Source organism: Neoarius graeffei, chromosome 2, assembly GCF_027579695.1.
Source record: "Neoarius graeffei isolate fNeoGra1 chromosome 2, fNeoGra1.pri, whole genome shotgun sequence".
Taxonomy (NCBI): Eukaryota; Metazoa; Chordata; class Actinopteri; order Siluriformes; family Ariidae; genus Neoarius; species Neoarius graeffei.
In genome coordinates, this window is record NC_083570.1 from 72,464,709 (window position 1) to 72,489,968 (window position 25,260).

Here is a 25,260-nt window from a genome sequence, read left to right on the forward strand (position 1 = left end):
ATAGCTTCTCAGGCCCAGCTGTTCTGTAATTTTACACAGGCAACAACCCAAGTCCTAATTACTTTGCTGAGAAAATCTAGGCCAAAGTACTGGATTGGCATGGCAGCAAGTAAATAGTAGTTGGGAGGATAATCAGACCTTGCATAGGTCCCTATGGGAGTAAAAGGATTAATTACTCATGACAGCCTGGCTGCTCTATTTACAAGCCACAGTATACGCAAAACATGGTGAATCTACAGATGTCAGCATAAAAAAAAAGAACTGTCATGGGAAATATATACTTTATTTTATGAACATTCATATAAACAATACAAAACATTTTCAAGTTTAAAACAAAAACAAACAAACAAAAATCAATCAACCTGACTGGGAAAAAAAACTGGACCAAATAATACAACTTATTTCAGTTATTAGTCCAGGGATCTGTCTGTGCATAGCTCTATATTGTACTAACGTGTCTTACAGTCTGTGCACATTTGTACAGAATCACTGTGGACCAACTAATGTAAATTGTTCTTAATTTGCTTTACGTTTAGTCCAAAAAATTATTTGAAACTTCTCATTGTGTGTAAATCTATATAATTGATACACCTTATAAGAGAATTACACCATCATGTTTTCTACTTCACAAAATAATCACATTAATTCCACTGGAACTGAAATCCCACCTGTGTGACTTCCAAAATATTGGCCAATGGGTGAATTGTGACCAGAAAGTAACAAAGCTACTTACAGTTCAGAGAGATTCTCTAAGTGGTAATGACACTTGTATATTTATAATGAATTACTAAAATGATAATACAAGATGGGTTCATTGCAGTGCATTCATCATAGCTTGCGCTTGTTTAAGTTCTAGAAAGCAAAGGGGAGGAAAAGACATATCAATTTACACTGTATGTATAAATATTGCACTTTAAAATTGAAAACAGCATATTAATTAGTTGCAAACTCTTAATCATACCTGTTAAGAGGACTCTAAACTTGTCTGCAGTGACTGACACTACTGTGGTCTCAGTAGAACCAGACTCTGGGTCTTGAGCCTGGAGCTTCAGCTGTACTGTGGGCTCATTCACCTCCTTCAGTTCACTAGAGCTCAGTGTGTAGTCCACCCTCCAGTTCACAGCTTCAAGACACCCCACTGAATACAGACAGAGATGCACTCTGCTCATTTGTGCTACATGTGGTACTGAATATACCATATTCACGATGTGCTCAGGAACGCTGCATAATTAGGGATTCATATAAAGGGATTCTCCATGCCTTTTCATACTCACAGCGTAGACTGCTCTCCTTTAGCTTCTCCTGCAGGGCTGTGTGTTTGTCTTCGTAAGATTTACACAGTCCTGTTGTGTGCTCTGCAAAGACATAATTACTATCACTGCCTAAGTAACGGCTATGTGAAAAGGTCTGAAAATAAATGTCATGCCCACTGAACAAAGACAAGGGTAATGTTGCTATGTTAGAGGACCATGTTGTACATCACCAGTTTTTGTGTTCCAGGTCATTCTCACCTTTTGGCAAGCCCAGCTGCTGAAGTTCACTGGATAGAGATTCACTATCAACATCATGCTTTGCTGCACTGGAGAGGATAAAACTCAGTACAGCAACACTGGCTTTAATATCTCCACTCTCTGGAACAAATACACTGATCAGTAAGATTGTAGGTCACAACAGCTTGCAACAAATAAATGAGAACTGTTGGTGAAAGTAGAGATACACAGAAAAGACTTTTGATCTTTTCTAATAATAAACCAACTTCTCTGGTAATAAGTATTTTGATACTGTTAAACTTTTAGTTTCAAAATGTTAATATATACACACTATTAAATGTACAATACTCAGTCTTTAAATATATAAAACAGCCATAAATACTGCCATTTCTGTATTTACAGTTGCAGTCAGAAATTTACATACACAGTAGGCATGTAATAATTCTTGTGACGATAAATTGCAACACAAATTTATGACTATTCAAATCGAGGAAATAAAAAAAAATGACATTGAGCCTATTATCAGGCTGTGTAATCTTCAGAATTTTTTTTCAAGGTGTTACTGCATTGTTTAATGTACAATAATGGGAATACACATGACTTCACCATAGGAAGAAGTAACACAGCTTTGTTTTCACAGCATTACACAAAAGACAGACCTAAAATGGGAAAGAGATGTTTTGCGATTGACTGTACAAATAGATTTAACAAGAAATTGGAGCTCTCTTTTTATAGACTACTGAAAGCTAAAGAAAAGAGAAGAAATATGGTCGGTAGTAAAATGTTCATAAAAGTTTATTAAGGGCTATTTGTTATTAACTTTTTTTCATTTTAATAAGAGGAATATTTTTGGTTAGTAGGCCAGTATATTTTACTCCAACCTTTACAAATGTGGATAAATTATTGTTTATTAAGAAAATAAAAAAAGTTTTCTTTTTATTTAACAAATGGAATATTTAAGTTGATAAAGAATAGGAAAATGCTGCATTTTTGTAGTAAATTTTTCTTCATTTATTTTTATTTTTTCAAAAATAACGTGAGGAAAATCAAATCGGTAACCCAATCTATATCATGAATGGAATTATAAATTTGGAGAACTATTACATGACTAACACACAGACGTGAATGTCATCTTGGGCATTTATGCTATGCCAGTATTGGGCTTTCAATGATTTCTTTGAACTGTTCTTTTCTGTGGCAGAATGATTGTACACCATACAATCTATTATACAATCTATTTCTTTCATACAAACAAACCAAGAATCTGTTGCACAGGTTTTAATTTGAGTTTTCTGAAAGTAACACATCATCAAAATTATACATACAGGCTCAAAAATTTACACACACCCAATTAGATTATAAAATTCGAAAAGGTATTTTAACTTGCCAAGGCCTCTTAACTTCCTCTTAGTGATCATGACTGACTACAGCTACTATCTTCTCTGTGCCAACAAGGAAAAAAAAGGGGTTTGTTTGACAGCACTCACTGGACTGACCAACACACAACACAATGGGAAAGTTCAAGGAGCTCAGTGCAGATCTGAGAAAGAGGAACATAGATTTACACAACTCAGGAATAAGTCTTGGAGCCATTTCTAAACAGATTCATAGATCATCAGTTCAAACCCCTGACTATAGAAAACATACAATGGTGCTTGAAAGTTTGTGAACCCTTTAGAATTTTCTATATTTCTGTATAAATATGACCTAAAACATCAGATTTTCACACAAGTCCTAAAAGTAGATAAAGAGAACCCAGTTAAACAAATGAGACAAAAAAATTATACTTGGTCATTTATTTATTGAGGAAAATGATCCAATATTACATATCTGTGAGTGGCAAAAGTATGTGAACCTCTAGGATTAGCAGTTAATTTGAAGGTGAAATTAGAGTCAGGTGTTTTCAATCAATGGGATGACAATCAGGTGTGAGTGGGCACCCTGTTTTATTTAAAGAACAGGGATCTATCAAAGTCTGATCTTCACAACACGTTTGTGGAAGTGTATCATGGCATGAACAAAGGAGATTTCTGAGGACCTCAGAAAAAGCGTTGTTGATGCTCATCGGGCTGGAAAAGGTTACAAAACCATCTCTAAAGAGTCTGGACTCCACCAATCCACAGTCAGACGGACTGTGTACAAATGGAAGAAATTCAAGACCATTGTTACCCTCCCCAGGAGTGGTCGACCAACAAAGATCACTCCAAGAGCAGGGCATATAATATGTTGGCGAGGTCACAAAGGACCCCGGGGTAACTTCTAAGCAACTAAAGGCCTCTCTCACATTGGCTAATGTTAATGTTTATGAGTCCACCATCAGGAGAACACAGAACAACAATGGTGTGCATGGCAGGGCTGCATGGAGAAAGCCACTGCTCTACAAAAAGAACATTGCTACTCATCTGCAGTTTGCTAAAGATCATGTGGACAAGCCGGAAGGCTATTGGAAAAATGTTTTGTGGAAAGAAATGACAACATGTTTTGGACAAATGAAAACACTGCATTCCAGCATAAGAACCTTATCCCATCTGTGAAACATGGTGGTGGTAGTATCATGGTTTGGGCCCGTTTTGCTGTATTTGGGCCAGGACGGCTTACCATCATTGATGGAACAATGAATTCTGAATTATACCAGCAAATTCTAAAGGAAAATGTCAGGACATCTGTCCATGAACTGAAATCTCAAGAGAAGGTGGGTCATGCAGCAAGACAACGACCCTAAGCATACAAGCCATTTTACCAAAGAATGGTAAAAGAAGAATAAAGTGAATGTTTTGGAATAGCCAAGTCAAAGTCCTGACCTTAATCCAATCGAAATGTTGTGGAAGGACCTGAAGCGAGTAGTTCATGTGAGGAAACCCACCAACATCCCAGAGTTGAAGCTGTTCTGCACGGAGGAATGGGCTAAAATTTCTCCAAGCCGGTGTGCAGGACTGATCAACAGTTACCGGAAACGTTTAGTTGCAGTTATTGCTGCACAAGGGAGTCACACCAGATACTGAAAGCAAAGGTTCACATACTTTTGCCACTCACAGATATGTAATATTGGCTCATTTTCCTCAATAAATAAATGACCAAGTATAATATTTTTGTCTCATTTGTTTAACTGGGTTCTCTTTATCTACTTTTAGGACTTGTGTGAAAATCTGATGATGTTTTAGGTCATATTTATGCAGAAATATAGAAAATTCTAAAGGGTTCACAAACCTTCAAGCACCACTGTAGACAGTGCATCATCTCTAAAAAGTGAAGCCACCACAGGTCTAGCACCCCTGCTGGCTGGCTGCAGTACAATTTTTAGCACCACTCAATCCTATTTGTTTCAGAAACAAAATAACAGCCCCCCCCACACACTTTTCTCATCTAAACCGTCCTTCCATCTTCAGTGTCTAATTTGAACAGTTTCCCTATGCTGATATCTGCACATCTTTTATTTTCCTTCAGAAATTAGTTTTTAAAAGGTGATTCTACTATATCATAAGAAGGCGTGGCTACACTTAAAAAGTGAATAATTGACAGTCTTGACCAGAAAAGATCAGCTGTGGCACCTGCATCACCCCCTGTTTGTCTGCTTGTTACATACACTTCCTTAGTTGAGATTTTCTGGATGCATGCAATAATGCAAACTGGTAGCCATTTCTATTATAAACATCAGAAACCTTGAGAGATTTAATAAGTAGGCACTAGATACCTAGCCATATAGCAACCTTGATAGCTATATTATTTCAGTATTAACAATATCCAGCCAGCCAGCCAGCCATCAAAGTTTGTGCAAAAGCCATGTGTTCATCAGTGAACACATACACTACCTATAACATTAGGACAGATTTTATAAGTAGGCTAGTTAGTTTACAGTGCACTCAGAATAGCCATGTGTCCCAAATAATGAGTTACTCTCTGGTGATGAATGGGTAACAGTCAGATCAATGTCAGCAAATTTCCAGTTCATGTGATAAATTTCCTTCTTAGATGCATCCATATTAATGAAATATCCCCAGGTGAAACAATTTAAGCTCTCTGAGTAGATGTAATAAAGAGAATTTGAGAATGTGCCTGTAATCATCTGATCATTTAATCCTCTGTACATTGGTAGAAGGGGGTGGGCTGACCAGACTTCAGTGCTCATCTCTACTGCTTGGACTCCAGTAGCAGAACGTCCCTACTGCACAGACTCTGGCTCCAAATTTGTCAACAGGGCGAAATATTTTGGCTTCATTTTTTACAGAATGGAAGGCAATTGAGCCACACGGTCTGTTTTCTACAATCGATGGTTCAAAGTTACTGAGAGGTGTTACTGTAATGCAAATTACTTTGCCAAGCCACTTTGCAGAATGAAGACTCAAACTGTCACCCTCAGCTGAAAGGAAATTGATTTGAATGGTCAGGAACAACCCAGAAACCACCAAAGCACAGGCCTGCCACGAACTGGAAGCTGCTGGAACACTGTTTACAATCAAGTGAGTTTTACATTACTCTAGACTGAGAGGCTGCCATCCAAGAACAAAGTCCCTGCTCCAAAATCAACACCTTCAAGCATGACTAAAGTTTGCAGTTGACCACACGAACAAAGAAAAAAGTCTTCAGGAGTAAAGTTTTATGGCCAGATGAGAAAGACTGAGTTGTTTCTCCACAATGACCAGAGGTACAGAGGAACACTGTACCAACTGTTAAATATGGTGGTGGTAGCATTAGGGCTGCACAATTAATCGAATTTAATTGAAAATCGCGATTTTGGCTGCCACGATTAAATTAAATGAAAATCGCGATTTATTTCCATTTTAAATGCGAGCTCTGCTGCATATCTGATCAAGCACTTTTTGACCAGTACTCCGCCAAACCACTAGGGGGCGAACCGACGCATGTAAGGTTTCATTACTCCGCCTAAATAAGCAAGCAAGCCAAGTGCGCAGAGCTTCAGTGCAGCGGTATCCAGTGTTGCCAGATTGGTCGGTTTTAAGTGCATTTTGGCGGATTTGAACATATTTTGGGCTGGAAAACGTCAGCAGTGTCTGGCAACACTGGCGGTATCTTCTTCAAGGGGTGACAGCGTGAGAGTAGGTAACAGATTGAGCGTATTTAGCACTGGAGGCCATGTTGTGACCTGCCTTCAATCATGTTTAAAGCCAGAGCATGTTGATAGGCTGGTCTTTCTAGCTAAAAACTTGTAGGCCTCAGTATAATGCTATGTAATTGTTGCAATTGAGTTTTCAGTTCCTTCATCCTTTGGTAATTTCTTGGATAAATTTCATTTATTTGTCATTTGGAAATCAGAATTTCTCTTTTAAATTTCATTCTGCACTGAAAGCTGTTCATATTGTTTGTTTGAATATCTCATCTCATCTCATTATCTCTAGCCGCTTTATCCTTCTACAGGGTCGCAGGCAAGCTGGAGCCTATCCCAGCTGACTATGGGTGAAAGGCGGGGTACACCCTGGACAAGTCGCCAGGTCATCACAGGGCTGACACACAGACAACCATTCACACTCACATTCACACCTACGGTCAATTTAGAGTCACCAGTTAACCTAACCTGCATGTCTTTGGACTGTGGGGGAAACCGGAGCACCCGGAGGAAACCCACGCGGACACGGGGAGAACATGCAAACTCCACACAGAAAGGCCCTCACCGGCCACGGGGCTCGAACCCGGACCTTCTTGCTGTGAGGCAACAGCGCTAACCACTACACCACCATGCCGCCTTGTTTGAATATAGTGAAATAAAATTTAAGTGATTTCCCCAACATCAAGAATAATCGTGATTAATAATCGTGATTACAATTTTGATCAAGATAATCGTGATTATCATTTTTTCCATAATCGTGCAGCCCTAGGTAGCATCATATTCTCAGGCTGGGTTGTTGCCAGTGGAACTGGTGCATTGCACAAAGTGGACAGAATAATGAAGAATGAAGACTTCCTCAGAATTCTTCAGCATAACCTCAAACCATGAGAAACTTGGACACAATTGGGTGTTCCAACAGGACAATGACCCCAAATACACAGCAACGCTGGTTGTGGAATAAATAAAGCAGGCTCACAGTAAGCTTTAAACAAGTCCTGACCTCAACCTAATTGAAAATATCTGCACTGGCCAGGAAACACACAAATTTAACTGAACTCTACCAATTCTACCAACAAGAGTGGTCAGATAACTCATAACAATTCTGCCAGAAACTTGTTGATGGCTACCAAAAGCACCTGATGAAGGTGAAACTTGCTAAGGGACATTTAACCAAATATTAGAATAGAATGCCTTTATTGTCACTATACACATGTGCAATGAGATTAAAGCATCTCCAATAACAGTGCAAACAGCGTGTAGAGAGGGAGAGAGAGAAAGGAAGGGAGGGAAGGGGGGGTGTAAGGTGCACAGTCTGAGGTGTATGTGTTGTGTAAAGGCCAATTTATGCTGACAACCCAGTCCTCGCAGAAGGCGTCGCAGAAGGCGTCGCAGATGGCGTCTGCGAAGCCCCCCCCTTTGCAGATGCTCTGCACGCACCTCCCAAAAATTGTGACCACCGCAGACAGCCTCGCAGACAGCGTCGCAGACAAGAGGGCTCTGATTGGTCCACTCTACATCCGCTGTACACGCACTTCTGCTTCCCTACTTTCCCGGTTTGTTTTGTTTTCAGGACCGCCATTTTTAAAAACACGAACGAAGATGGAGCAGCACGAAGAGCGGTTGATCGAGGAAGTGAGGAAGTACGTACATCTATACGACTCCAGTTCTAGTCATTATAAGTAACCGGAGGATAAACACTCCACTAACCACACCCACCAACTACTCCTAGCAATTTTGCAACTTCGTGCCCCCTTGCGTTGTGGCGGTGAATAACATCACGCACGCCTATTACTCCCCACTCAACAATAAATTACAACTGTCTGCGAAAAGCTATCTGCGGAAGCCTTGTCACAAGAGCATGCAGAGCCCCTTACACATTATGGAGTGAGGTATTGCACATATAAAAGTATTGCACAGAGACAGTCACATTTTAAATTATTGCATGCGAAAGTCACATAAGATAAAATATTACACATTATGAATTATTGCAAGGTAAGGTAAGGTGCACAGACTTGAGGTATATGTGCTGTGTGTAAGGTGCACAGTCCTGAGGTGTATGTGTTGTGTGTAAGGTGCAGAGTCCTGAGGTGAATGTGTTGCGTTTCACATTATGGAGTGTGGTATTGCACATTATAAAAGTATTGCATAGAGAGTCACCTTATAAAGTACTGCACATTTATAAATTAGTAAAATAGTAAAATAAAATAGACTATAAAGTCAGAGCATATCCGAGTTCAGGGCGGTTATGGCTTTTGGAAACAAGCTGTTTTTTAATCGATTTGTCTTTGTCCTGATGCACCTGTAGCGCCTCCCTGAGGGCAACAGGTCGAACAGATCAAAGCCAGGGTGGGAGCTGTCCTTGATAATATTCTTAGCTCTGCTAAGGCAGCGGGAGGTGTAAATGTCCATCAGGGAGGGGAGAGGGCAGCCAATGATCTTCTGTGCTGCCTTAACTACCCTCTGGAGCCTCTCCCTGTCTACAGCAGTGCAGCTGCCGTACCATACTGTAATACAGTATGTCAGTATGCTCTCGATGGATGAGCGGTAGAAGGTCAGCAGCAGGTTGGAGCTTAAGTTGTACTTCCTGAGGACTCTCAGGAAGTGTAGCCACTGCTGAGCCATCTTAATGACTGCTGTAATGTTTGCTGACCAGGAGATGTCGGTGGAGATGAGGACACCGAGAAACCGGAAGGTGTGGACCCTCTCCACACACACACACACACACACACACACACACACGTTGTTGATTTAGAGGGGGACTAGGTCGGTGCTGTGCTTCCTGAAGTCAACAATGAGCTCTTTGGTTGTCTTGGTGTTCAGAGCGAGGTTATTTTCTGAACACCAGGCTGCCAACTTCAGGACCTCCTCTCTGTAGGCTGCCTCGTCTCCCTTTGAGATGAGTCACCAGTCACCCACACTGCGGTGTCATCAGCAAACTTGACGATAAGGTTGTTGTTGTTGTTGTTGTTGTGGGTCGGACTACAGTCGTGGGTGTAGAGGCAGTACAGGAGGGGGCTCAGCACACAGCCCTGTGGAGAGCCGGTGCTCAACGTGCGGGTGGAGGAGAAGTGGGGGCCAAATCTCACAGTCTGGGGTCGGTTAGTAAGAAAGTCCTTTAACCAGGCACATGTGAGAGGGGGGAGGCCGAGAGTGTCCAGTTTTCTAATAAGGATGTCCGGGATTATTGTATTAAAAGCTGAACTGTAATCCACAAAGAGTATGCGGACATAGCTCTGCTGCTGCTCCAGGTGATTTAGCGCAGAGTGGAGAGCTACGGCAATGGCATCCTCTGTGGATCTGTTTGTGCGATATGCGAACTGGTAGGGGTCGAAGTCTGGGGGGAGGTGGTCCTTGATGTGCTGAAGAACTAGTCTCTCGAAGCACTTCATGATTACCGGGGTGAGGGCCACAGGACGGTAATCATTCAGGCTGGTGACGGGAGACTTCTTCGGCACTGGGATTATTGTTGCAGATTTTAGGCAGGGCGGGATGACTGCCTGAGCCAGGGAGAGGTTAAAGATCCTGGTGAAGGTAGGGGCGAGCTGGTGGGCGCACGCTCTGAGCACCTTACCAGATACACCATCTGGGCCCGCAGCTTTCTTGGGGTTCACTGCCAGGAGCACCCGTCTGACATCGTGCTCCTGTACAATGAAAGTTGTGGTGTAGGAACTGTGTGATGGTGGGGGCAGGGCAGGAGCAGATTGCTGCTGAGATGTTTCAAAGCGAGCAAAGAAGTGATTTAGCTCCTCTGCTAGCGGCACACTCCAGTCTCCTGTTGGCGCATCACAGTCTCTGAAGTTTGTGATGTCCTAAATGCCCTGCTACACCTCCTGTGTGTTGTTGCTGGAGAGGTGGGACTCTATGCGCAGCCTGTGGTCCGCCTTGGCTTTATTTATTCCTCTTTTCAGATCAGCTCGAGCAGCTCTGTACAGAGCTCTATCACCTGACCTGAAGGCAGCATCGCAAGCCCTGAGGAGTGAGCGGACCTGGCTGGTCATCCAGGGTTTCTGGTTTGGGAAGACCCGGATGTTTTTATCCACCGTCACATTCCCGATGCAGAACTTGATATAGTCCAGCACCGTTCCTGTGAATGTCTCCAGCTCCTGGTGTTCAAATGAGTCCCAATCTGTCTGTTTAAAGCAGTCCTGTAGTTTGGAGAGTGCGTTGTCAGGCCAGGTTGTGATAGTCCTTGTGGTGGGCCTGGCTCTGCATCTGAGGGAGGTGTAGGCTGGGGAGAGCAGGAGGGAAAGATGGTCTGACTGGCCGAGGTGGGGGAGGGGTATGGCTCTGTACGCGTGCTTGATGTTAGAATAAACATGATCCAGAGTGTTCTCCCCTCTAGTAGAACACTTAACATGTTGGTAAAACTTCAGCAGTACAGTCTTCAAGTTGGCCTTATTAAAGTCTCCTGCGATTATGTGAACACCGTCAGGGTGGGCCCACTGCTGTTTGTTAACGGTGTTCAGCAGGAGAGAGAGCACTGTGTTTACACTGGCATCAGGTGGAATATACACAGGTGTGACAATCACTACAGTTAGCTCTCTCGGTAGAAAAAAAAAGGCCAGCATCTTACAGACATGTACTCAAGGTCCTGGGAACAGTGTTTATCTATAATTGTTCTGTTGTTACACCAATTATCATGCACGTAAATACAGAGCCCTCCCTCTCTGCTCTTACCAGAATTCTCAGTCCTGTCCCAGCGGAGCAGAGTGCGGCTTGCTAGCTGCAATCTAGCATCGGGTATTTCCGGATGAAGCCAGGTTTCCGTGATAATTAAAACACAGCAGTCCCGAAAATAACGATTTCCAGTGAGTTGTAATTCCAGATCATCCGTTTTATGTACCAAGGATCTAGCATTAGAGAGATACAGGCTCGGTAGAGGTGGCTTGTGTGGTTGTTTTCTTAGCCTTAGCATAGCACCGGACCTGCAGCCCCGCTTCTGCTTCCTCTCCCTCCTCCATCTGCGCCGCCTCCTAGACCCGACAACAATCCACGGAGAGCCCGGCGGTCTCGCTATGTCATCTGGGATGTTATGCGTGAAGAGAAAGTCGCTCGAAACAGATACCTGATGTTGGTCACCGATGGCTAAAAGTGTCTGGCGGGTGTACTGGATGTTTGCACAACCGATGTTGCACAAACAAGCAAGAAAGAAATACAAAACAAAAAAAAGAGCACTGAAAAGGAGAGCCGTAAGCCGCTGCAACCACGCGCACCGCCATCTTGGATCATGTGTGGTGTGCTGTATGTATAATTTTAATCATGTGTTGATTTCACAAAACCCAAAATAAAGTAAAACTTGTGCACCACATTCTTGTTTTTTAATTCTATTAAAGATGTAAGCTGTACAATTATGCTGCCACAGAAAAAGAACAGTTCAAAGAAATCAGTGAAAGCCCAATAGTGCCATAATATTCATGTCCATGATGACACTCATGACTGTGTATGTAAACTTCTGACTCAACTGAAATGGAGAGCCATAGGGAAGTTCATCTCATTTCATCATCTGTAGCCGCTTTATCCTGTTCTAGATGGTCGCAGGCAAGCTGGAGGCTATCCCAGCTGACTACGGGCGAATGGCGGGGTACACCCTGGACAAGTCACCAGGTCATCACAGGGCTGACACATAGACACAGACAACCATTCACACTCACATTCACACCTACGGTCAATTTAGAGTCACCAGTTAACTTAACCTGCATGTCTTTGGACTGTGGGGGAAACCGGAGCACCCGGAGGAAACCCACGCGGACACGGGGAGAACATGCAAACTCCACACAGAAAGGCCCTCGCCGGCCACGGGGCTCGAACCCGGACCTTCCTGCTGTGAGGCGAAAGCGCTAACCACTACACCACCGTGCCGCCCCTAGGGAAGTTCAATTCAATTTTATTTAGATAACACTTCTAACAATAGATATTGTCACATAGCAGCTTTACAGAAATCCAGATACAGATTTACAGTCAGATTGCAAATGAGCAAGCCAGAGATATGAGAAGAGGAAGAAACCACGAGAGGAACCAGACTCAGAAGGGAACCTATTCTGTTCTGTCAAACAATTCTATTTCTGTTTAAAGGATGTTTGGTATTTGTCTACATGCTCACATTTAACTATCAATTTGACTAATATACACACACACACACACACACACACACACACACAACTCCGATTCCAAAAAAGTTGGGACAAAGTACAAATTGTAAATAAAAACAGAATGCAATAATTTACAAATCTCAAAAACTGATATTGTATTCACAATAGATCATAGACAACATATCAAATGTCGAAAGTGAAATATTTTGAAATTTTATGCCAAATATTGGCTCATTTGAAATTTCATGACAGCAACACATCTCAAAAAAGTTGGGACAGGGGCAATAAGAGGCTGGAAAAGTTAAAGGTACAAAAAAGGAACAGCTGGAGGACCAAACTGCAACTCATTAGGTCAGTTGGCAATAGGTCATTAACATGACTGGGTATAAAAAGAGCATCTTGGAGTGGCAGCGGCTCTCAGAAGTAAAGATGGGAAGAGGATCACCAATCCCCCTAATTCTGCGCTGACAAATAGTGGAGCAATATCAGAAAGGAGTTCGACAGTGTAAAATTGCAAAGAGTTTGAACATATCATCTACAGTGCATAATATCATCAAAAGATTCAGAGAATCTGGAAGAATCTCTGTGCGTAAGGGTCAAGGCCGGAAAACCATACTGGGTGCCCGTGATCTTCGGGCCCTTAGACGGCACTGCATCACATACAGGCATGCTTCTGTATTGGAAATCACAAAATGGGCTCAGGAATATTTCCAGAGAACATTATCTGTGAACACAATTCACCGTGCCATCCGCCGTTGCCAGCTAAAACTCTATAGTTCAAAGAAGAAGCCGTATCTAAACATGATCCAGAAGCGCAGACGTCTTCTCTGGGCCAAGGCTCATTTAAAATGGACTGTGGCAAAGTGGAAAACTGTTCTGTGGTCAGACGAATCAAAATTTGAAGTTCTTTATGGAAATCAGGGACGCCGTGTCATTCGGACTAAAAGAGGAGAAGGACGACCCAAGTTGTTATCAGCGCTCAGTTCAGAAGCCTGCATCTCTGATGGTATGGGGTTGCATTAGTGCGTGTGGCATGGGCAGCTTACACATCTGGAAAGACACCATCAATGCTGAAAGGTATATCCAGGTTCTAGAGCAACATATGCTCCCATCCAGACGACGTCTCTTTCAGGGAAGACCTTGCATTTTCCAACATGACTGCCAAACCACATACTGCATCAATTACAGCATCATGGCTGCGTAGAAGAAAGGTCCGGGTACTGAACTGGCCAGCCTGCAGCCCAGATCTTTCACCCATAGAAAACATTTGGTGCATCATAAAACGGAAGATACGACAAAAAAGACCTAAGACAGTTGAGCAACTAGAATCCTACATTAGACAAGAATACATTCCTATCCCTAAACTTGAGCAACTTGTCTCCTCAGTCCCCAGACGTTTACAGACTGTTGTAAAGAGAAAAGGGGATGTCTCACAGTGGTAAACATGGCCTTGTCCCAACTTTTTTGAGATGTGTTGTTGTCATGAAATTTAAAAATCACCTAATTTTTCTCTTTAAATGATACATTTTCTCAGTTTAAACATTTGATATGTCATCTATGTTCTATTCTGAATAAAATATGGAATTTTGAAACCTCCACATCATTGCATTCCATTTTTATTTACAATTTGTACTTTGTCCCAACTTTTTTGGAATCGGGGTTGTGTATATATATTAGTGCTGTCAAAAATGTCGCGTTATTAACGCGTGAACTTGACTCAATTTTAATGGCGATAATTTTTTTATCGCGAGATTAACGCTCTGTGACATGATGTAGGTTTTTCATAAGCTTTTGAAACTGCCAGGAACTTGGAACAGAGACTTTGCTTAGAAAAACGATAGCAGCTAGACTGTAATGCCGCGCCCCGCACAGCCAGAGTCCTCTGCCCTCCCCCCAAAGAACCAGCGCGGGCAGGGCGCGCTAGTAGAGATGGGATTTATGGCTCTTTGATGGGATCCGCATCTTTGTGATCCGTTCTTTGAAAAGAGCCGTTCAAAAGACTGGCTCATTTGGCTCTTTTTAAATATTTATTCAGTTTTAAGAAGACAGTGTCTAAAGAAGCCAGATCCCTCTGAACTGTAAACTCAATGCTATCCCAGAAATCCTTCCTGTAATATGCAAATTTGGCCGCCTCTGATTGGACAGCGCGACGCATCAACAGGCAGAAAGTGTAAAAGTACAAAATGTGTTAAGTGAGCTGAAACAGTAAAGATCAGATTCAATGCAATATTTATCAACGAACAACTTAAAGTTAATATAATAGTGTACTTTATATTATAATCAAGCATGTCAAGCCTACCGTCACTGTGTAACCTGTCTCTCTGATTAGACTAACTCAAGCAGTAGATCACTTCACTCATGGTTCTTTTGCTAGCCCCGGTGCTCGGCTTAGGTTTCACTTTGCAGTGGCTGTGTCAAGACGTGTTATGCTTTGCAATAAAAAAAACATTGGCACAAAGCAAGCCCATTCACATTTTTATGCTGATAAGAGAATTACAATGGTTTTTCATGTGACAAAAATGTGCGATTAAATTGCGATTAATCGCGAGTTAACTATGACAGTCGCGACATTAATCGCGATTAAATATTTTAATCGCTTGACAGCACTAATATATATATATATATATATATATATACACACACACACACACACACGTCATGTAGCCAAGCAAACAAAGGAAGTCCGTGTGCGCATGCACAGGTTTACCTTCTTCTTCTGGGTTTTACGGCAGCTGGCATCCACTGTGTTGCATTACTGCCATCTACAGGTTTACCTTTGACCGTGCACTGACAGTTACATCATTCTGTCACTAAACGAACAGCTGATCACACCAAGGTGCTCGCTGACCGCCGATATTTATTAGTTTGGTCCTGCGTTTCCTTTCCTTCACAACATAACATTTTTTTTTCCTCGCTTTCCATTACTGTAGTCAGTCTTTCACGTTTCATTCACACACTCACATCCTCCATTTTTCTCTCCTGTTTCAAATTTGTATCCCACAATGCCTTGCACGAACGGGGAAAGCCCACCACGTGATCCATGACGTAGTATCTTGAAATGGGTCATGGTGAAGCAGGAAAAAATTGTGAAGAATTTAGGGCCATGTGGCCCTACAATGTAGGGCCTACATTCATTAATTGTTCTATTTAAAAAAATAAAAAATAAAGTTGGAAGCTACAGTGGTGATTAGGGCTGAACGATCTATCGTTTTCGACCGAAAATCGCGATCTCAGACAACACGATTTTGGGATCGTCAAAGCCGCGGTTTTTCTCAGTGCTCCTAAACTGACCCATGTTTTGTTTCGTCAATAATTTCACACATGTATGCTCCGCGTATTGCCCCAGCATGGTGTAAAAACACTCTGTGTCAGCTACCACTCTGTGTCACAGCCTCTCTGTGTCTCTGTGCTCAGCGCGCGGGTGGGGGAGGGGCTGCTCGCTCTCACATACACACACACGTGAGGGAGGGGCTGCTCCCTCTCAGAGAGACACAGGCTTGTAGCATCAGGGCAAGTCACACATTCACACAGTTCAGCTCAGCTCCTGCAATAGCGACTGCTGCGTGCACTGCATCACTCTCACAATTTCCCACAGGGGAACTGTTGGCTCCAGTTATAATTTATAATGCTTATGTACATTCTTTTACAAAAGTGCAATATTTTGATGCTGCTGAGCCATTGATCAACCTTTTTTTTATGTCTGATATGTTGTAGATGGGAAAAGTAAAAGAAGCAAAATTTACTTAAGAAAGATGGCTCTCTTTTTATTTTTATTTTAAGTTATTATAACTTGTTCCTCAGGCACTCAATGTTAATAAACAGGCCTACATTTGAAATCTGTTGACCTCAGTTTTCATTCTTGCATTAGCTTTATGGAATTCATTGTATTAATTAATTTGCGCTGAAACTCGATTTAAAGAAAAAAAAATCGTGGTTGAAATCGAAATATCTGCCAGAAAAATCGCAATTCAATTTTTTCTTAAAATCGTTCAGCCCTAGTGGTGATTGAAAGTTTGTGAACCCTTTAGAATTTTCTATATTTCTGCATAAATGAGACATAAAACAACATCAGATTTTCACACAAGTCCTAAAAGTAGATAAAGAGAACCCAGTTAAACAAATGAGACAAAAATATTATACTTGGTCATTTATTTATTGAGGAAAATGATCCAATATTACACATCTGTGAGTGGCAAAAGTATGTGAACCTCTAGGATTAGCAGTTAATTTGAAGGTGAAATTAGAGTCAGGTGTTTTCAATCAATGGGATGACAATCAGGTGTGAGTGGGCACCCTGTTTTATTTAAAGAACAGGGATCTATCAAAGTCTGATCTTCACAACACATGTTTGTGGAAGTGTATCATGGCACGAACAAAGGAGATTTCTGAGGACCTCAGAAAAAGCGTTGTTGATGCTCATCAGGCTGGAAAAGGTTACAAAATCATCTCTAAAGAGTTTGGACTCCACCAATCCACAGTCAGACAGATTATGTACAAATGGAGGAAATTCAAGACCATCGTTACCCTCCCCAGGAGTGGTCGACCAACAAAGATCACTCCAAGAGCAAGGTGTGTGATAGTCGGCGAAGTCACAAAGGACCCCAGGGTAACTTCTAAGCAACTGAAGGCCTCTCTCACATTGGCTAATAGGTAATTCCGCCCCAAATCAGAGCAATTCCAGCGTTATGGACGTGACACTTGAACTCAAAATGGCAACAAATGACCCAGTGCATGTTTTATTGTCTCCCAGTATTTAAACAGGTGTTGCATATTTTAAGGCTGTACCATACTGGAGAAGTGATAGAACAAGAACAATTCCCATATTACATCTAGGGCATGCCAGAAAATGCCAATAAAAGATGCGTTATGGATGTGACAGAAAAAGTATCACTTTTCTTGGGTGACTGTACATTTTTATCAAACTCTGTGAAATTGTAAACCTAATGTCGAAATGGAGATATCCATTTGATAGAGGGGTCCAAGGTGAATATTAAAAAATCTTTGTTTAAAATATTTTGTATTTCATGCAGAGTTTCGGAAGGAAAAGTCAGCGTTATGGATGTGACGAAATTCCGTTATGGATGTGACGCGTCTGAAATAGACATGGCATATGTTTAGAAAATCAGCAATTTAACCACCATAACCCTTTGAAAAACTCTCTAAATATCAGCTAAAACTATCAAAGTTCTTAAATAATATTTAGGATGGCTATTGTTTTGCTGTTTTGTGGATTTTAGCATACATTTCTGTGGCTTGTGGCAATAATATAGAATTGTACATGATCAAAGTTGATTTTAGCTTGGGGTTTACATTATAAGAAAGAAAGACTGACAGTGACATATTAGGTTGGTTACAAATTGGTTCAACTTATTCACATCTGTAAAATACAGGCCTAGGTGAGATCTCTGGGAGTGGTTTTGATGTATTACATGTTGCTTAATTTTTGCATGGTGAGGTTGACATTTACATGGAATTGCCCATCACCAGATTTAGAAAAATGTTCGCCACTGACCATCTCAGATTTGCTTCATACTTTTTGGAAATATTGGCAGTGTGCCCAATAAATAGTGTACAAAATTTTAGGCTTTTACCTTCATTAGTTTCTGAGATATAGGGGCTTTAAAAAAAAGGGCATGGCCCCGATTTCACTGTTGAAACGCATGCTACAGAAAACGGACCTAACTTCCATAAGTCTCTCATCTCATTATCTCTAGCCGCTTTATCCTGTTCTACAGGGTCGCAGGCAAGCTGGAGCCTATCCCAGCTGACTACGGGCGAGAGGCGGGGTACACCCTGGACAAGTCGCCAGGTCATCCCAGGGCTGACACATAGACACAGACAACCATTCACACTCACATTCACACCTACGCTCAATTTAGAGTCACCAGTTAACCTAACCTGCATGTCTTTGGACTGTGGGGGAAACCGGAGCACCCGGAGGAAACGCACGCGGACACAGGGAGAACATGCAAACTCCACACAGAAAGGCCCTCGCCGGCCGCTGGGCTTGAACCCGGACCTTCTTGCTGTGAGGCGACAGCGCTAACCACTACACCACTGTGCCGCCCTCTTCCATATGTCATTACTTTTAAACTATTCATGCAAGATATATAAAATTTTCAAGGATTGTTCTTCAATGCAAGACGCCTTTAAATACTATAATAGAAAGTTCACAGTTCAATATTTCCCAAGTTATGGCTTGCTGAAAATCATTTAAAAAAAAACATCTTCTATCGTGCTTTGGAGCAACTTTGACCCCCCATATCTTCACATTAAAAGTTTTCTTATTTATTACTCATGTTATAGTACTCTTTAAGCAACTAGGTACGTGTTCAAAAGAAATCAAACTTTCTGATTTATTAGGCTTTAAAAAAAAAAAAAAACATTTTGCACCTATAATTCAAATGCATATTACAAATGTATGACAAGGTCCACCATAAAAACAATTATACCACTGGAAAGAGCTTGTTTTGATTAGCAAATGCACAAAATATGAAGTTGGTACCCTAAACCAAACTATAAATATTAAGGTATCAAGTACGGCATGTTTTACGATAGACGGAAATGCTGTTTTAAGGCATATAATCTACTTGGATGCATCCAGAAGTGCATAAAAACTGAAAAACCACAGGATTCTGCCCAGGGATACCACTGGGACAACAGCCAATGCACTCTTCATCCATTTGCAGTGTACATTAGAGCAAAGAATGAAGATGGTACAAAAGTAACAAAATGCATCTCTATCTGCATAATAAGTGACTGCCTTAAGCATGATACAGTGGCCGTGCATACATTCTTAAAAAAGGTTTTACCATATGTATGCCATTTACATCCCCAGCTGAAAAAGGTCATTTACTTTAGTGACGGATCAGCAACCCAATACAAAAACTATAAAAATTTCACAAATCTAATAAAGCATGTAGACGATTTTGGACTTTTGGCAGAATGGCATTTCTTTGCCACTTCTCATGGTAAATCACCCTGTGATGGTACTGGAGGCACTATAAAGCGGTCAGCAACTCTAGCTAGCTTACAGGCAGTCACGAGTGATCACATACTAACCCCATCTGATCTGCTTTTGTGGGCATAAAAACATATCAAGAACATCCATTTCATCTGAGTTGGTACAGGGGAAGTTATGGAGAGTGGAAAAGCATTGGAGACAAGATTTTCAAAGTCAGCTACTATTCCTGGAACAAGAGACAACCACTCATTCATTCCAATCATGTCCAACCAGCTGCAGGTCAGCAGGGTGTCAGGTGGTCCTAGCTTCATTGTGGATATGAGTGGGAATCGGCCACAAGTAATGCATAAAACCCCTGTTAAATCAGCAGTCTCTCTGGCAGATACAATTCCTGGTAAATATGTTGTACGTTTGCATGACAGACAGTGGTGGATAGGCAACATTCATGCATTATCAGAGGAGGAACAAGATGTACAAGTAACATTTATGCATCCTCATGGTCCCTCTCAGACTTACAGCTGGCCCAGGAGAGAGGATAACTATTGGGTCCCTCTGGTGCATGTCATGAAAATCATTGATGCCCCACTTACATCAACTGGCAGGCAGTATAAACTTCCATCTCATGTGGAAAAGCAAATCAATACACTGTTTAAGCTCTTCAAATAAAGTATTTTTAAGGTTATTTTTCCTATACTGTAGGTTTGTAGTTGTATTGTAATATGCCTTAAAACAGCATTTCCATCTATCGTAAAACATGCCATACTTGATACCTTAATATTTATAGTTTGGTTTAGGGTACCAACTTCATGTTTTGTGCATTTGCTAATCAAAACAAGCTCTTTCCAGTGGTATAATTGTTTTTATGGTAGACCTTGTCATACATTTGCAATGTGCATTTGAATTATTTGCAAAATGTTTTTTTTTTAAAGCCTAATAAATCAGAAAGTTTGATTTCTTTTGAAAACATACCTAGTTGCCTAAAGAGTACTACAACATGAGTAATAAATAAGAACATTTGAAAGATCTGGTGTACTTTAATGTGGAGATATGGGGGGGTCAAAGTTGTTCCAAAGCATGATAGAAGACATTTTTTTTTATGATTTTCAGCAAGCCATAATTTGGCAAATATTGAACTGTGAACTTTCTATTATAGTATTTAAAGGTGTTTGGCACTGAAGAACAATCCTTGAAAATGTCATGTATCTTGCATGAATAGTTTAACAGTAATGACTTATGGAAGTTAGGTCCGTTTTCTGTAGCACGCGTTTTAACAGTGAACTTGGGGCCACGCCCCCTTTTTAAAGCCCCTATATCTCAGAAACTAATGAAGGTACAAGCCTAAAATTTTGTACACTATTTATTGGGCACACTGACAATATTTCCAGAAAGTATGAAGCAAATCTGAGATGGTCAGTGGCGAGGCCTCTGGTGATTTCACATGGATTGACCCTAATGTTAATATTCATGAGTCCACAATCAGGAGAACACTGAACAACAATGGTGTGCATGGCAGGGTTGCAAGGAGAAAGCCACTGCTCTCCAAAAAGAACATTGCTGCTCATCTGCAGTTTGCTAAAGATCACGTGGACAAGCCAGAAGGCTATTGAAAAAATGTTTTGTGGATGGATGAGACCAAAATAGAACTTTTTGGTTTAAATGAGAAGCGTTATGTTTGGAGAAAGGAAAACACTGCATTCCAGCATAAGAACCTTATCCCATCTGTGAAATATGGTGGTGGTAGTATCATGGTTTGGGCCTGTTTTACTGCATCTGGGCCAGGACGGCTTGCCATCATTGACAGAACAATGAATTCTGAATTATACCAGCGAATTCTAAAGGAAAATGTCAGGACATCTGTCCATAAACTGAATCTCAAGAGAAGGTGGGTCATGTAGCAAGACAACGACCCTCAGCACACAAGTTGTTCTACCAAAGAATGGTTAAAGAAGAATAAAGTTTATGTTTTGGAATGGCCAAGTCAAAGTCCTGACCTTAATCCAATGGAAATGTTGTGGAAGGACCTGAAGCGAGCAGTTCATGTGAGGAAACCCACCAACATCCCAGAGTTGAAGTTGTTCTGTACGGAGGAATGGGCTAAAATTCCTCCAAGCCGGTGTGCAGGACTGATCAACAGTTACTGGAAACATTTAGTTGCAGTTATTGCTGCACAAGGGGGTCACACCAGATACTGAAAGCAAAGGTTCACATACTTTTGCCACTCACAGATATGTAATATTGGATCATTTTCCTCAATAAATAAATGACCAAGTATAATATTTTTGTCTCATTTGTTTAACTGGGTTCTCTTTATCTACTTTTAGGACTTGTGTGAAAATCTGATGTTTTAGGTCATATTTATGCAGAAATATAGAAAATTCTAAAGGGTTCACAAACTTTCAAGCACCACTGTAGTTCAGTAAGCTTTCGGTCCACTAAACAAAAATAATTGGGTGTCAGAGAAAATCCTTTTTATGACCTACACTTGAAAAATCTGAAAGGCAGTCTAACTTTAATTCTGTGATTCAGCCCTTCTGTGTGATAAGTGCTTATATTTTGTACTATAAGGGGCACGGGAATATTGTTTTGGGGCTCACTCACTCACTATTTGGCAGGTCACTGCAATGACATGGCTGCTCTGACATCCATCAAAGTTAATAAATTTGCAGTAGAAGTTTCTCATTGCCTTCTGCTGGATTGTTACAGAAAAAGATCCATTCACACCTATGGGCAATTTAGAGTAGCCAGTTAGCCTAACTGCATGTCTTTGAACTGTGGTAGAAATCAGAGCACCCAGAGGAAACCCACACGGACACGGGGAGAACATGCAAACTCCACACAGAAAGGCCCTCCCCCATGGGCTGCTGGGCTCGAAACCAGAACCTCCTTGCTGTGAGGTGATAGTACCAACCACTGCACTACCATGCCATCCTGTTTTGGGGCACTTTATGGAAATGTATATGTATGACACCGTTCAGTTCAAACCCAACTAAGCATGAACAGCTTACAACTTATTTATTTACAGGACGTCAAAAAGGTATATAGCCCACTTTTAATACTGAAATAAACAAGGCGTGAACTCACCAAATTTTGCATCAGAGGTTAGTTTTGCCACCTTGTCATACTGAAAAGAAAAGCTAGTATTAATGATGTCTCCAGATCTGATCAAGCATGTACATTACAGCAACACCACGATAATGCTGAAACTTACATCAATGCCTTCATCGAGGATGTCTTTTATCACTTGTACACACAGAAGTTTCATCTTGACGCTTGACTGTGGTGTAAATAAATAAAAAATAAACTAAAATCACTGTTCCTTTGCTTCACTAATACACTGAGATCACGTGATGCAGTATGTACTGTATGTATGCATGCATGCATTTTATTATAAATGAAAACTGTTACTCAACTATTCGTGCTAAAGTGCTGATTTCGGCTAAGACCCAGTCCGGACAGTCCAAATCACCACAAAATCGGAACCGCTGAACAAATATGAAATGAATGAACAGATTTTTTAAAAATGGCAGAATATGTGGGATAAGAGATTAGCACTGCTAACTTAGCCAGTTAGCTAACACCATATTTAACCCTGACAAGCAAGAGTTACAAGATTTTTTGTTTTGATTGGATACTGGTTTTTAAATACTGGTAGTTACGAGCTAGAATAAATATTCTATAAAGACAAAACAATGTTATAGCACCATCTTATCCTGCAGTCAGCTGCGTAAACACTCTCCTTCGTCTGTTAGCCTCGGGTTGTGTCCCAATCGGCTTTTTTTTTTTTGCTAAGGAAGGTTCCTAACTGAGTGGAATAACCCGGAAGTATCTAAGTGGCAACAATGAAGAGCTGTTCGAACTCTCTAATGCTCAGGAAAGGTGTTTCTTTTTTTTTTTTTATTTCCAAAAACATTCAAAATACAAACAAATAGAGCACCATATATATACAGATCCAAAAAACATCAAAGAAGTAAAACACACACATAGCAAGAAAGTAAAAAGTATGAACAAGAAAGGGGCTACTTAACTATCTTTACATATGTTAATCGAGTAAATCAAAGTCATCCAAAAAGGATATAAAATAACCAACATCCTTATTTTCAACTAACTTTAAAGATTTGGCAAAAAGCTTGAGGTCATTCTTCCAGTGTGTAACATAAGGTTTAGTTTTAAAAAAAAACGACATTTGTGAATAAAGTGTTTACCTAAAAGTAGTAAATTATTAATACCATATTCAATTTTGTTATTATTTAAAAACACTCCAAATTTAATTTCTTTAATGGATAAAGGGGCAAACTGAATCCCCCTAGACTGTAGCCAAGCCTGAAAATCAATCCAAAATCTTTGTATTAAATCACATAGAAAGAAAAGATGTTCCAAATCCTCCTCCTCTGTTTCACAAAACACACATTTACCAGTTTCAAATTTAAATTTCTTCTTAAAAAATTCTTTGGTTGGGTAAATTCTATTCAAAATTTTGAACTGTATTTCTTTCGCTTTGAAGGGAATTAGAAAGGAGAGATATTTAGTTCTAATCTTTTTAATTTCTACTGTTTCAAGGAAAGGTGTTTCAGTGCCTCCTTTGCTAGCTTCTTTAGCAGAGAGTACACTGAACCATCCTTTCCTTGCAGAACAATCCCACAAATCCTTGTGGCAGCGAAGGTAAAAGCGACGCACCATGAGCGCGCGCGCCACTCAAACTAGCAGCTCCTGTTCAGTAACTGTGATCTCACAGAAAGTCACTTCTAGTGATGGGAATTTCGGCTCTTTTTCGGGAGCCGGCTCTTTTGGCTCTTCTTACTATAAGGAGCCGGCTCTTTCGGCTCCCAAACGGCTCCTGAGATTTTATTTTTGATTTAATTGCTGTAATTAACTAGTTAATTAATTACATTATTATTTATACTTTATCAATAGGATGTTTTCCATTTTATTTTTTAGTTTTTGTAGCCATTGTAAAGCTTTGTAAAGTATAGCAGTGTAACAATGTTCTAGCTATAGAAATAAAACTTACTTACCAATTAATAAATTATTTTCTCACAAACATAATGCAAAACTGTGTTATATTACCAATATAAAATACACAGAAGACATAAACTGTTTATCCTTTATGGCTTTATTTCACACTCGACCTTGAACAAAATGCCACAAAATAAATTATGAAGTATAAATCAGGCCTAAGAAACTATGAAGCAAAGTTGGAAATTATTTTAACAAACACAGAACAATGTGCAACAAAATATTTTATTAAATAAAATATTAAATAAAATATTAAATAAGTATATAAAATAAGTAGGTGGCACGGTGGTGTAGTGGTTAGCGCTGTCACCTCACAGCAAGAAGGTCCGGGTTCGAGCCCCGTGGCCGGCGAGGGCCTTTCTGTGTGGAGTTTGCATGTTCTCCCCGTGTCTGCGTGAGTTTCCTCCGGGTGCTCCGGTTTCCCCCACAGTCCAAAGACATGCAGTTAGGTTAACTGGTGACTCTAAATTGACCGTAGGTGTGAATGTGAGTGTGAATGGTTGTCTGTGTCTATGTGTCAGCCCTGTGATGACCTGGCGACTTGTCCAGGGTGTACCCCGCCTTTCGCCCGTAGTCAGCTGGGATAGGCTCCAGCTTGCCTGCGACCCTGTAGAACAGGATAAAGCGGCTAGAGATAATGAG

At 40.8% G+C, this 25,260-nt stretch overlaps 1 protein-coding gene across 1 annotated transcript; it reads right to left on the reverse strand.

Moving 5' to 3' along the window:
* Nucleotides 1-264: 264 nt before the first annotated feature.
* commd4 (COMM domain containing 4) lies at nt 265-23,386 on the reverse strand. The gene is made up of 8 exons (XM_060914897.1): nt 23,307-23,386; nt 23,016-23,087; nt 22,814-22,879; nt 22,687-22,726; nt 1,512-1,631; nt 1,275-1,355; nt 962-1,138; nt 265-852 (listed from the first exon to the last, which is right to left on the reverse strand). The coding sequence occupies exons 1-8, from the start codon at nt 23,307-23,309 to the stop codon at nt 812-814; spliced, it is 600 nt and encodes a 199-aa protein (XP_060770880.1). The 5' UTR covers nt 23,310-23,386; the 3' UTR covers nt 265-811.
* Between the last annotated feature and the right edge of the window lie 1,874 nt (nt 23,387-25,260).